A 14,159-nucleotide genomic window follows, 5' to 3' on the forward strand; every position below is an offset into this window, starting at 1 on the left:
GGGTTGGAGATATAGAAATTGAAAAAGATAGATATAAACCTTCAGACTTGTGAAATTTCTATCTTTATTGGATGGATGGAGAGGGAGAAATAAAGTAAGTAAACAAGTAAGATAATTTAAAATTGTGATTATTTCTATGGCAGTGTGCTAGCTAGCAAACAACAAGTGGTCAGGGAGATCTCCATTTTGCTAATATCCTTTTGACACAGTGGTCCTTGTATATTTTGATATTTTAGCTTGCATAGCATCCTCTAAAATACTTTCCAAATCCATACTTACACATTTAACACATATTTATAAAATGCTAAATGAGATGGATTTTATGAATAACATAGACAATATAACATGGAGGGTCCATCAAAATAAAACCCACTTTGAAATGTTTGTTTAGTGACTCTTAAGAAAAAGGGATGTTGATCTGTTAGACTCTGTGGCATCTTATCTGAGATCAGCACTGGTAGTAAGATCTACTGCTTATGGTGTACAGTTGTAGCAAGATAACTACCACTATGTTAAGTAAAGCCACCGCTGCAATTGTCTTAGAAACATGAGGTACTTTGATAATCAGCCCCCAAAAGAGCACCTTATTCTCTAATGCTTTTAGTGGATGAGAAAATTTTCTGTTTATGAGAGGAACTTAAATACAGACTCTATCCAAAGCTAGCTCCTCAGTAAAGACTCTGCAGTCACATGAAATAAGCACTGCACTTTACTGATAGGCGATGGATGTTGGGTCTTTATCTTAGCCAATAACATGTAAAAGTTAGAGGCTCAACTACCATGTGGGTAAGTCATAGGCGATCAAAAAGTAGTCCAGTTTAAGATCTGAAAGACATGTTGACTTGGTGGGAGGGAGAAACTCTTTGGGTAACTGCATTCTATTCCTTTCCTTGTGCAAAAGCAGCATTTGGCTGTGGCATTTCTTACACTGGGGAGTAAGTATCCCAATGGTATCTGCCTAGGTGTCAAGGAGTACACTAAAACCACTGGAAAAACTTCGGGGTGCATCTTTCTGGTACACTAATACTTCATGTTTTGGCCCCCCGATTTTTTTTCTCCTTGAGGAAAGGCTGCATTCTTTTTAAATTAAAATGTATATAGGTACATTACACAATATAAAATTTAAGTGAATTTCCAAAAGAAGACAAGGTACCTTAAATTTTATGCTTGATAAATGTCATTTTTTTGCACAATGAACCCAGGTCATTCTGTGCTATTATTAGGAGAAGTTTTGTAGACATTTGAGAAACATAAACTATAGTTGAAAGAGTTGAGATATTGTGTTTGAATTAAAGAAAATGGAGTTTGAGTCTTGGTTTTAAAACTTACTAGCTATGTGACCCAGGACTAGTTATTTAATCTTTCTGAGCCTTTCTTTCTTTTCTTTCTTTCTTCCTTCCTTCCTCCCTCCCTCCCTCCCTCCCTCTCTCCCTTCTTTCCGTCCTTCCTTTTTTTATTTCTTTTTTCGTAAAGTAAGATTCTTATCCTGTAGCATTGTTGTGAGGATTTTCACTAACACATTGCTTGGGACATAATAGGTAATAAATAAGGAGCAGCTGTTTCATTAATTTTTCCTTATTCTATTATTTTTTTCTGGATTGGTATATAAGAAAATAGCCCTACTGATTATTAGTTAGCTTAGTTATCCGGATGAATATTCTTGAAACATTTGGATTGTGTATCCTAAAAAATTTTTATTATGTACTATAAAAATTATAGTAAATTTTTATTTTGAATTTCATACATATGTACATACATCTCTAGAAAAGGTTAAAAAGCAGTAGTAAAGTAGAGCAGTAACATAATTGTAATATGTGAATAAAACTATGAAATATACACACAAGCATACCAAAATATAGACCTCCGCTTGCTGATTCTCAGTCATCTAATGAACAGTGCCATCTCAACCCCGTGTTACCATATGGTTGGTGGCGATAGTTCTAGGTTACCTGTGGGAGAGCTATGCACTTTGCAGATGCCCTGGGACTTCCCCGGCAGTGAGAAATAGTACACTCAGAATGCAAACATGAGATCTGTTGTTATGTGAATTAGCCTGTAGTACTTTGCTTTGGGATCTGACCAAAAGGGACATTTCCTGAAAGAACACTGGACACCCTAAGCAGGTTCTAGATGGTTTAGCAGCGATTCTCAACCTGTGGGTCGCGACCCCTTTGGCGGTCGAACGACCCTTTCACAGGGGTTGCCTAAGACCATCCTGCATATCAGATATTTACATTACAATTCATAAGAGTGGCAACATTACAGTTGTGAAGTAACAACGAAAATAATTTTATGGTTGGGTCACAACATGAGGAACTGTATTTAAAGGGCCAGAAAGTTGAGAACCACTGGTTTAGAGGCTGTTTTAGGACACCTGCCTTATATCAAGATTGTCTATTCTTGATTCTACCCACCCATCTCAGTCAGGTAACTGAAGCTCCTTAGGACCAGAACAGGCTCATCTTGGCTAAAAATCAGTTAGTTATTTTGCTTTCTTTCTTGTTTGCTTACTGTTTTAATTGGTTTCAGCTGTCAGTTCCCCAACATGTGTCACTCCTTCCTGGACAAGTAATTAGACTGCACGAAGTCTTAGAGAAAGAAAAGAAAAGGAGGATTGAGACAGAGCGGCTGCCAAGTACATCTCCGGAAGAAGAGAGGGAACCAATAGAGGATTATGTGGATGTACTGAACCCTATGCCAGCGTAAGGGCACCATTAACTCCAGTTTATTTATTAGATTGTTAATGTTAATTTCTATTTGTTCAGGAGAGTTAGTCAATGACCTCATTATACCAGGGACAATAAGCTGTCTTGTGGATAAACAGCATATTTCTGAGTGCATGCCACATTTCCTCTTCTGTGTCATGATCAACAAAATGCAAAATGCAGATTTGAACCATCTCTCTTACCACACAGGAAATCCCCTTCCACCCACACTTTCAGACTAAACAGATATTCTTTCCAAAGTTTAAACCTAAATAAAAACTGCTTTGAGGAAGGAAGGAAGCAATATTTTTTCACTATGCAACTCTCTGATTGACTGATCTTCTACCAGAAAATTACACCAATGAATTAAAAAAACACACACACTATATATAGTGATAGACAGAGGGGAAAGGGAGGGGTAGGTGGAGGTAGGCAAAAGGGGATAAATTGGGATGGAAAGAGACTTTGCTTTGGGCCATGGGCACACAATGCAACAGACAGATGATGTTTCATTGAGTTGTACACTTGAAACCTAAATGGTTTTGTGAACCAATGTAACTCTAATAAAATCAATTAAAAAATAAGTGAATACTCTATGCAACTGTTCAATCATTGGGTAGTCATTGCACTGTACTTTGAAGGCCCTGTGTAAAATGGGTAAGGTGTTGTTGGAAAAATGAAGAGACAGAACATGCTGAATTTAGCAACATCACATCTCTATTACCATTATATTGTTGAAGAGTGTGACTAAGATTGTGAACCTCTTCCTCTGGAATCTTGGTCAAGTTCTCACCAGTGAAATTTGCCCTGGTACCACCTTTGACATCAAGTTCTGATTCATGTTCTCTTGTACTATAATCACTGAAACCTGCCCACCGTAACGTTTAGCTGAAACCAATGACTCATAGACTGATAGGTTAAAAGGCACAGAGTGCTTCTTTCTCTTTTATGCTCAATAAAACAATATATGATTTTACAGATAAATAAAAAGACTAAAATCATTGTTCCCCAATTCAAAGATATTTGCTGTTAACATTTTGGTATATTGCATATCCTTCCAGATATTTTTCTGTGACTATATATTTCATTGATTACAATATACTAGTATACTATAAGAGAGGTGCTTTCTTAAAGATTTTACACATAAAAACAGCACCAATGTTATAAGAAATCCATATTTTACCAAATGGAGTGAGTTAAGATGTACTCTTAAATATGAGTTATTTTAAAAGAAAGGCAAACTACAGAAGCATGTATACAGATGTTTTGTATCTCTGGAGAGAAACCACTAACAAATATTATTTATCCAATCCAATAGCCTATTATTATTATAAACTGAGAATGGAGATACATTATTAATTTTTTCTTAGGTTTTCAAATGGTAATGGTGATAATATACTGATCAGTAGATAATTTTTCAGGTCCCCTTTGGTGAGAGAACGAGGTTTTGGAGGGATGAGGGAGGAGGGCTGTAAGCATACACATATTTATAGTGGCACAGGCTTGTAATAATAATTATTATAATCATATCAATGCAGTTATAATAATAAAGCTGGGGATTTTAAGAAAAGTTAACAAATGCAGTTCTAAATTACTTCAGAAGTATTTTTTTCAAGTCATGATCTTTATCCATTTTAAAAAGTCTGTTTTTATCTCACCTCTGTAGATGTTTCCATGCCGTGTCTCGGAAAGAAGCAACTGAGATGCTTGAGAAGAATCCTTCATTGGGAAATATGATCCTGAGACCTGGTAGTGACAGCAGAAACTTCTCCATCACTATCCGGCAGGAGATAGAGTATGTTTAATTTAAAAAACATGGAATTATTAAAAGCTTGATATCACTTTAGAAAGCAGAGTCAAAGGTTCAGATCAGCATCCTCTATGTGTTTTATTGGGGCTAAGAATATAACTACAAAAATAGGGAGGGGATGATATACGTATAAGCAATACTAAAGACTGAGCCAAGGCTAATATTAGCAGTAGGGACGAATGAGCAAATTACTTTGGTCCTAGATATAGTTCATTCATTCATTCACGCATGCATTCATTTCAACAAGTATTTACTGAGCAATTACTATGGACCAAGTAATATTCTAGGAACTGAGGATGCAGCAGTGAGCAAAACAACATCCCTAGTTTAAGGAAGTTTACATATTTGTAGGTAATAAGGCCTATGAAAGTAAAATAAAGCAGGATGAGGGAAATGGGAATCTCAGAGGTAATAGAGATAATTATGTGCACATTTTGGTAGCACATACACTAAAATTGGCATGATACAGAGAGGATTAAAGATTAGCATGGCACCCTGACCGGTATGGCTCAGTGGATAGAGCGTCAGCCTGCAGACTGAAGGGTCCCAGGTTCGATCCCGGTTAAGGGCATGTACCTTGGTTGCCGGCACATCCCCAGTAGGGAGTGTGTAGGAGGCAGCTGATCGATGTTTCTCTCTCATCAATGTTTCTAACTCTCTATCCCTCTCCCTTCCTCTCTGTAAAAATTCAATAAAATATATTAAAAAAAGATTAGCATAGCCCCTGCATAGTGTTTCATATTTTTAAAAAAGAGAAAATTTTTCTAGTTGCTGTTGCTTTAATATAGAGTGCTTAGGAAAGGCCTATTTCATTAACTGGCATTTAAACAGAGACCGGAAGGAAGTGAGGGAACAAACCTCCGTGTCTGGGACAAGAGCATTCCAGGCAGCAGGTGCATATGTCCAGAGGCAGGAGAGGCTTATTTCGTTCAAGAAACAGAAAAGGTCTTGGTGATTGCAGTGGAGTGAGCTAGGAGGAAGTGGTAGGAGATGAGATTCCAGAGGTGGGGTAGGGACTGATGTGCAAACCCTACAGGTCATTGTGAGGACAAGGGTTTTACTCTGAATGACATGAGAGGCCACTGGAGTGTGATGAGTAAAGAAGTGACTAAGAAAAGGACCATAGGAGCCTCTTGTCAAGGTTAATAATTTCTTTCTGGTGAAATGGTTTATGCTTGATAAAGTAAGTAACATTTACATGCACAAGTTGATTTTTCTGTATAATTAGGGTGGTTCACCAGCTCTCAGTCTATGAAATTTGTATTGCAATAGGATCTCTAGTTTAGTTAACATTTTCACAACTGATAATATAATCTACATATAAAGGCTTTTGTCCCATATGAAAATATTCAGTAAGTGATTCTTATTCCCAAAAAAGCATAAACAGAACTTTGTTTTTTGAATTTGTTATTTTCTTCCTGAGGGTATTATTCTATTACATTTCTAAAGCTAGAATATATCAATGAATCTATCTACCATAAATATCAATAATTCTAAAGAGATTAAATATGAAGACATTGACAATGAAGAAAGGCAGTAAAAAGAAAACAATCACAGGAAAAATTAAACTTACAACATTATGGCTGCATGGCTAGTATGAGCCATGGTCTAATCAGCTTATTCACTTGCCAATTACTCTGTATACACTAGCCATGTATATTGAATAGTGGCAAGAATGTTAGATGGTAAATCTGGTTCTGTGTGTGAAGTAAGAGAAAATGTGCGTCATGGGTGCATGTGCACGCATGCATTCACATGTGTCTTTTCCACAAATATCTATGTCAATGTAATCTTTTGGGTTTATTATTTTAAAAAATTATAGACTAATATTCGGAATGAATGAGTTTCAATGAATATAGTTCAGTTATAATTTATTTATCATTTAATTGACTATCTTGATGCAAATCCAACATAAATAAAAATTATGAATGGCCATCAAATATCAGTGAACTTAGAACTCCTGGATTTTCTGTTTAGTATATCCTGATTAAGGAGATTATCCTTTTCCAGGGTTTAGGAAATTGAGTATCACATAAAATATAGAATGTTTTTAACTGTTTATTTCTACTTTAAAAATATGAAATATAAAAAAACTAAATTAAAATTTATCTTGCAGATTTAAAAAAAAGAAACCATCTAACTGCTTGGAAAGTAAACTAGATCACACAAGAGAATGATGAACTGTTTCCTTCATATTATTTTCTTGGTTGGATTGGCTGTTTGATTGATTTGCATGTGAACCCTATGTTACTATTCTGCATGAAACAAAATCCTGAGACCTAACAGCTCTTTAAAGACTGTGTATAGTAGCTGGATCTCTTGTAAGGTGGTCTAAAGTAGCCCAACTTTTGCACTGTACTTTCTGTACAAGTGAGCTATGAAAAAATAAATTTTTTTCTGCTGTAAATGTGGTTTTGGACTAAATGCAAGTAGTTTCTATATTTAGGATATGAACTTAATGTCACAGCTTATATGTATATTTGTATTATATTTAAACTCGTAAGAGTCAAGCAAAGGAGTTCATTTCAAAGTTATGTGTTTCTAATTTTACTATACTCACTTCCAGTTTGAATTCATATAGTTCATACTTTTGTATAGCTGATGGTCATAAGAATATAATATTTCATAAAACTAATCACCCCCTCACCCAGAAAGTTCATATTTAGAAAGCAAGGAGTAAAATAGAATGCTTAAGCTAGAGCATTCTAATACTGTAGTCAGTATAAGCTTATTTAGACTTTGAGGCATAGTTTATAACATGAAAAACATGAAAATGGTTAACATGTTTTAGCTGTTACTGTACAAATTTTCCTTATGAGTCATATATATATACATATATATATATCTTCTCTAATATTTTAGAATGCCCAGATTTAATATCTTCTATTTAACAGATTACTTAATTTTAAAGGATAGCTATTGTGGAAAGTAGTATAATTGACTACAGAGCTTCATGTGAAGACTTGGCAGAAATCTAGACTATTATTCATTCTCTTACAGGTTGTAGGAGAAATGGTCAGCTATGAAGTTTAGATGAGTGTGTCTGGTTAAACACTAGCTAAAAAGGACAAGTTGGTTTACAAAATATCATGAAAGTAAAAATTATCTCCATCTGTTCAAATATCAGCTGTGGGAGGGAAGACTAGTTCACAGGAAGAAGCAAAAGTCATTCAATGTCAAATTATCAGGTGACTCCTCTCTTTATGCAAAATATCATCCACCTTTATCCAGCTCAATGGTGTGTGAACTCATAAGACATAAAGCTATTCGTAAAACAAACTTCATGGTTTGGTTTGGTTTTCTAAAAATAATTATGACTATGTGGCAAGCTAGCAGCATACTAGTACACACTTTGGAAAGCCATTGACCAAGAAAGCAGTAGCAAATAGTTACCCAAAATTCATTCCTTTGCAAAAATTGAGGTCAAAAGCTGAGAACAGGTATTTATAACCATATGTAAGGCCACACATTCTTCTTTAAAGACAGGTTACTTCCTTTTTGAGGTCATACACATGAAACTTCAATATAGCAAATTTGTCAATCTCATTTTGTCCCTCTTTCTTTATTCCTTTGGAAAAACAAAATGTGAAAGAAAAACCAAAGGTCTAAAATAAGAGTCAAAGCCTAAGTGACTTGAATGGAATTTTTTTCTACCATCCTGCTTCAGAAGTTAGTCCTGTTAGTCAGAAGTTCCAAGAGACCCTGTTAACCTTTGCTACTTTTCCTTTCACAGCTTTGCCATGAATGACGATAATGATGATATGATGGTTATTACTAACACAATCACTGTCCCCACTTATAGGGTACCATTTATGGGTGCATGTTGAGTGCTTGACAAACATTTTTTCAGGCACAATAAAGACAGAGACAGACAGTATTTTCCATGTTTAACAAATGAAGAGGCCTAGACTTAAAAAAATTACTAACTTAAAGGACTTTTCAAACATAATTCATAACACAGCCTTAAGCGCGAAGGCATTACCATCTCCATTTTATAGATGAAGAACTGAAGGCTCAGAGAGCTCACAAAACACCAGAGTGTGAACCTAGATCTTCCTAGTTATAAAGACCATGCCCTTCAAGCTTTTTATCAATCTCCAAAGTTATGATAATCACTTATTACGTAGAATACAGGAATTCTAAATGGATTTGGTGTGAGTTTTCATATGTAACTGTATGATTATAAGGTTGATTTTCATGGTAGGGATAAATATAAAGCCAGAGCCAACCATCCCAACAGAGGGTACTTGTAAGACCTCCTCTGTCCACAAGTGTTTTCTTCAGACTGTAACTGATTCTTGAAGGTTCAGCATTAAGAAATACTTTTTTTTTTTTTTTTACTTTTCCCCTTTTTAGGAGGGGAGAGGGTTGGTTAAGTTGTATCCCATTTTTTGAAAGTAAAACCCTAGAATAAACCATTGGAATAAAGTTATTAGCTGTTTCCCAACATGATATGCAATTGAGAGAAGATTTGAATGTAACAGTAGAAGAGGAAAGGGTGAGTCCCTTGAACAGAAGTGTAGTTCAGGCCTAGAGAAATGTGACCTGGAAATGGAGGATGAGGGATGAGAAAGGTAGGAGGCTCTGCAGATAAAACTTAACCTGGTAGACACTTTTGCTATAGCAGCTTCAGTAAATCGGACAGGTGTTGGATTACTTTGTCTTTCAGGCAAATGGCAGTGCAATAAATGCTGTTTACTTTTCAACATTAGCTAGTCTTGGTCCTGCTGACACTGTTTCCATATGAATCAAGGGAATTCAAGGCAAACATACTGTTGTTCAAAAGTAACTGGCATAGGCATTGACTTATGCTCTCAGTATAAATTAGTTCTAGCAAATAGCACTATGAGATGGGCTCCTACAGTTTTAAAATTCAGTTTCACAAATACAGTGTGCCTGAAGCTGGAATACAAAAATGACTAGAATGTGCTTCTTGTTCTTAAGCAATTCATAGTCAATAAAATAGCACAAATTTAGTATTGGAGTGCTATGTGACTACAGAAGAGGAAGACATTAAGATTTATCTGTTGTACTTGCATTCTCACACCTAAGTGTTCATATAGTACCTAACATCTAGCATTTTCCATACCTTGAAGTCCAAGATGATATATAAGCAAGCAGGAACAATAGTCATTGAGAGCTTTCTGACTGGAGTAAAGGGTAATTTGCTTTCAGTAGTTCTTTCTATTTCTCTGTTAATATAGAGAATAAGTATTTGATTTGTATATGCCCACCTAAGATTTTATAATGATGTCTACTTTGTAAGTTTTAGGCATTTAAAAGTATAATTCTGCCTAAAAGATTGTCAGTTCTTGATTCCTGTATTTATCCCTATTATTTTTTCTCATCCAACCAATCAATGGCCCAGGTTTCTTATATACCTAGCGTATAACTCCCCAAAAAGAATATATATAAAGAACCAGGTAAATAGAAAAACAAAAAACCCAACCATTTTTCCCCCTAGTCATTGAAAGATAGGTTTTACTATACAGGTGATATTTTATACTCACTTTAGTTTGATTTGACCCAACAGTATACTCAAATGGATATCAACCTCTTTTTTTTTTCCATTTTAGCATGCCAAGAATCAAGCACTACAAAGTGATGAGGGTAGGAAAAAGCTACACTATTGAACTGGAAAAACCTGTAAGTAGCTATTTCCTTGTTGTTCATGAATTTTCTTCTGCTTCCTTCCACACTTACCTTATTTTTTTTAATTTATTTTATTTATTGCTTAAAGTATTACAAAGGGTATTACATATGTCTCCTTTTTTCCTCTGCCCCACACTTACCTTATAGAACATAAAGAAAGGTGGAAAAGTAGACTCCATGGCTAGGAACAGTGCTGGAAAAAAACAACCATGTCAAGGAGCCCTGAGGTGTAAGGGTGAGAAATGAGATCCAAGAGCAGGTGGATGAGGCAGAATAGAAGATAATCTTCTAAAAATTCTTTCCATTTTTCTTTTTCTGTAAATCTTTATCACTATAGTTGTGGGAGAGAAATATATTTTTTTATCAGTTGTTTTACATCCTCCAAATTAAGGAGGACTAAGTATTTCAATGTGCTTATATTTTTAAATTTTATTTTTTTCATTACAGTTGACATTTAATATTATTTTATATTAGTTTTAGGTGAACAGCATAGTCGTCAAATATTTATATACTTTACAAAGTGATACCCCTGATATGTCTAGTACCCACCTGGCACCATACACAGCTATTACAACATTGTTGGCTATATTCCCTATGCTGTACTTTACATCCCCATGCCTATTTTATAACTACCAATTTGTACTTTTTAATAATTTTTTAAAAATTAGTTTTTGTTTTTTTAAATTGATTTCAGAGAGAGGAAGGGAGATACAGAAACATCAATGATGGGGAATAATAATTGCTTGGCCGTCTCCTGAACACCCCCTACTGGGGATCAATCCCACAACCCAGGCATGTGGCTTGACCAAGAATTGGACCTTGACTTTCTGATTCATGGGTTGATGCTCAACCACTGAACCACACCGGCTAGGTCAATTTGTACTTTCTAATCCCTTTAACCTTTTTCACCCAACCCCACAATCTACCTCCCCCTTCATCTAGCAACAATCAGTTTGTTCTCTGTATCAATAAGCCTGTTTCTATTTTGTTTGTTTCTTTATTTTGTTCTTTAGATTTCACATGTAAGTGAAATCATTATGTTGTCTTTCTGTCTGACTTATTTCACTTAGCATAATACCTTCTAGGTCCATCCATGCTCTCTCAAATGGTAAGATTTCTTTTTTATGATTGAGAAATATTGCATTGTATATATGTACTACATCTTTATCCAATCATCTATTGATGGGCATTTGGGGTGCTTCCTTATCTTGATTATTTGAAATACTGCTGGAATGAACATAGGGATGCAAATATCTTTTTAAATTAGTTTTTGGATTTCTTCAGATAAAAACCCAGAAGTGAAATTGCTGGGTCATAAGGTAGTTCTATTTAATTTTTTGAGGAACTTTCACACTGTGTTCCTATAGTCAGTGGCTGCACTCTCCATTCCCACCAACAGTGCATGAGGGTTCCCCCTTTTTCACATCCTCACCAACAGTTGTTGGTTTATTGATGGTAGCCATTCTGACAGGTTTTAGGTGATTGATATCTTGTAGTTTTAATTGCATTTCTGTGATGATTACTGACATTGATCATTGTTTCATATGTCTATTGGCTATCTTTATGTCCTCTTGGGAGTAGTGTATATTCAGGTCCTCTGTCCATTTTTAATTGGGTTGTTTTTTTTGGTGGTGTTGTATGAGTTCTTTATAAATTTTTGATATTAACTCCTCATTGAATGTCTTATTGGGAAATATTTTCTCCCAACAGGTAGGCCGTCTTTTTCTTTTGTTGATGGTTTCTTTTGTTCTGCAAAAACATTTTTGTTTGATGTAATCTCATTTGTTTATTTATTTTGTTTGTTTCCTTTGCCCAAGGAGATATATAAAAATAAAATATATTACTAAGAGCAATGTCAGATAGTTTACTGCCTATGTTTTCTTCTAGGGGTTTTTTGGTTTCAGGTCTTACATTTAACTCTCCAATCCATTTTGAGTTTATTTTTGCATATGGTATAAGAAGGTCATCTAGTTTCATTCCTGTATCTGTCCATTTTCTCAACTCCATTTATTGAATAGACTAGCTTTACCCCATGGGATATTCTTGCCTCCTTTAGTTAATTCACCATATAGGCATGGGTGTATTTCTGGGCTTTCTTCAATGTGCTTATTTCTAATGGGAAAAAAAGCTGTGAATGCTTAGTCCTCTAATGCCCACCATGCAGAATTTCAGAAATCTTCCTCTTAATAGCAACATAAGAGTAAAGAAAGGGTTTTTCCCTGGCTGGTAGGGCTCAGTTGGTTGGACGTCATTCAATGCACCAGAAGGTTACTGGTATGGTTCCTGATCTGGGCATATCACCAGGCTGCTAGCTTGATGCCTGGTAGGGTGAGTGCAGGAGGCAGCTGATGGATGTTTCCCTCTCAAATCAATATTTCTCTATCTCTGTCTCCCTTCCTCTCTCTCAAAAAACCAATATAATTTTTTTAAAAAAGGGGTTTGTCTTTGTCTGTAACCCCTCTTCTACCCCAATAAACTTATCATGGGGCTAATGATATCTATCTATCTATCTATCTATCTATCTATCTATCTATCTAACTATTATCTATCTATCTATCTATCTATCTATCTATCTATCTATCTATCTATCTATCTATCTATCTATCCATCTAAAAGCCAAGCAACCAGAACGACTGGACCAGAACGACCAGAATGACTGGTCGCTATGACATGCACTGCAGCTGGCCAACTGGCCTGATGGGGGCGGGGTCGGCTGGCCAACCTCCCATGTCCCCTCCCCCTGGCCAGCCTGCCCTGATTGGGGTGCACCGGGCCTCTAGTAATATCATAACCACTACATATTCTGTTAGGCAGAGCTAGTACTTTACATATGCCATTTATTTATTCTTCATCACTACCTTGAGGTAATGCCTGTTGTACAGGTGGAAAAACGGGTATTTACTGGTACACTGGTCTCATTCAATGAGATTATAGTAACACGACCTATGGTTCAGAATGCTGAAAAAAAGGGAAGATAGGCATGTGATCTTTGCTGAGTTGATGGAAAGACTGGACCAGGAAAGTACTATCACTTAAATGGAACCTATGGTTCTTGAAGATATTGACAATATATTTTCTAAAATTGAGCTTCTAACTCTCCTGCCCCTCCATGCCCATTATGTTGATCAAACAGAGAAGGGTCAGTATGGTTGAATTTATGTTTTGACCATAACCCTTAGCGTGCAGTAGTGACCTTTGCCATAAGTAAGGCAGCTACTGATTCATATACCCCACATAAACTGTTGCTATAAATGCTTCCCAGAGCTTCTCCATTCTCATGTCCATGCCTGATTGGGAGTTTTCAAAAATCCTAATGAAGAAAGCAGAGAACTATACTGCTGAAGGGTAACACAAATAGCCAAGTGAATGGAAGCAATGGTCAGGAAAAAGAACGTCTCTGCAAGTGGTGAATGGGCACATTTATCTGCCATTAGCCCAAACAGTTCTCAGTATAAGGAAAGCTAATAGTCTGAATTATTCTTTCACTTTCCACGCTCCCCAAACCCTACCCCTCAACCAGATTTGTCACTTTCTGAAAAATGTTTTTCCTCTTCAAGGTTACTAAGGATATTCAGCTTTAACCTGATTTTACTTGTACAAAAATACACATAATAGCGATGCATTTCAGTTATTCCTAGCCAAGCAAATGATCCTATTACAATGATATTAAAATGCTAATTTCTGTTTGTTTCCAGCAGAAGAAACCAACTATAGTCAAATGAAGCAAAATTAAATGTACGAACATAGGATAATTGGAAGGCTAGAAAACCAGGGACTAGGAAGCAGTTACCTATAATAAACATCATCTGATTAGAGATCTACTCTCCTTCCTTGCTCCTCTACTCTAGTTCAAATTTCGGGAAGGGAGCATTTCTGACCTAACTTGAGCCACACTCTCATGCAAAAACTGCAGAAGAGCAAAGAGTACCTAATGATTGTCCATCAAAACATATCCAATAGGAAAGGGGTAATACTTCAGCAGGTAATCAGCT

General features: G+C 35.9%; 1 protein-coding gene across 2 annotated transcripts in view; it reads left to right on the forward strand.

The window, feature by feature from the left end:
- The window catches only part of STAP1 (signal transducing adaptor family member 1), a 45,407-nt gene that overhangs the window by 20,285 nt on the left and 10,963 nt on the right, over positions 1 to 14,159 (forward strand). For both annotated transcript variants that reach the window (XM_006753862.2, XM_015565843.1), the window contains exons 5-7: positions 2,530 to 2,702; positions 4,372 to 4,500; positions 10,092 to 10,161. In XM_006753862.2, the coding sequence (XP_006753925.1) occupies positions 2,530 to 2,702; positions 4,372 to 4,500; positions 10,092 to 10,161 (372 nt within the window). The remainder of the gene's footprint in view (positions 1 to 2,529; positions 2,703 to 4,371; positions 4,501 to 10,091; positions 10,162 to 14,159) is intronic.

Source organism: Myotis davidii, unplaced genomic scaffold (assembly GCF_000327345.1).
Source record: "Myotis davidii unplaced genomic scaffold, ASM32734v1 scaffold31, whole genome shotgun sequence".
Classification (NCBI taxonomy): domain Eukaryota; kingdom Metazoa; phylum Chordata; class Mammalia; order Chiroptera; family Vespertilionidae; genus Myotis; species Myotis davidii.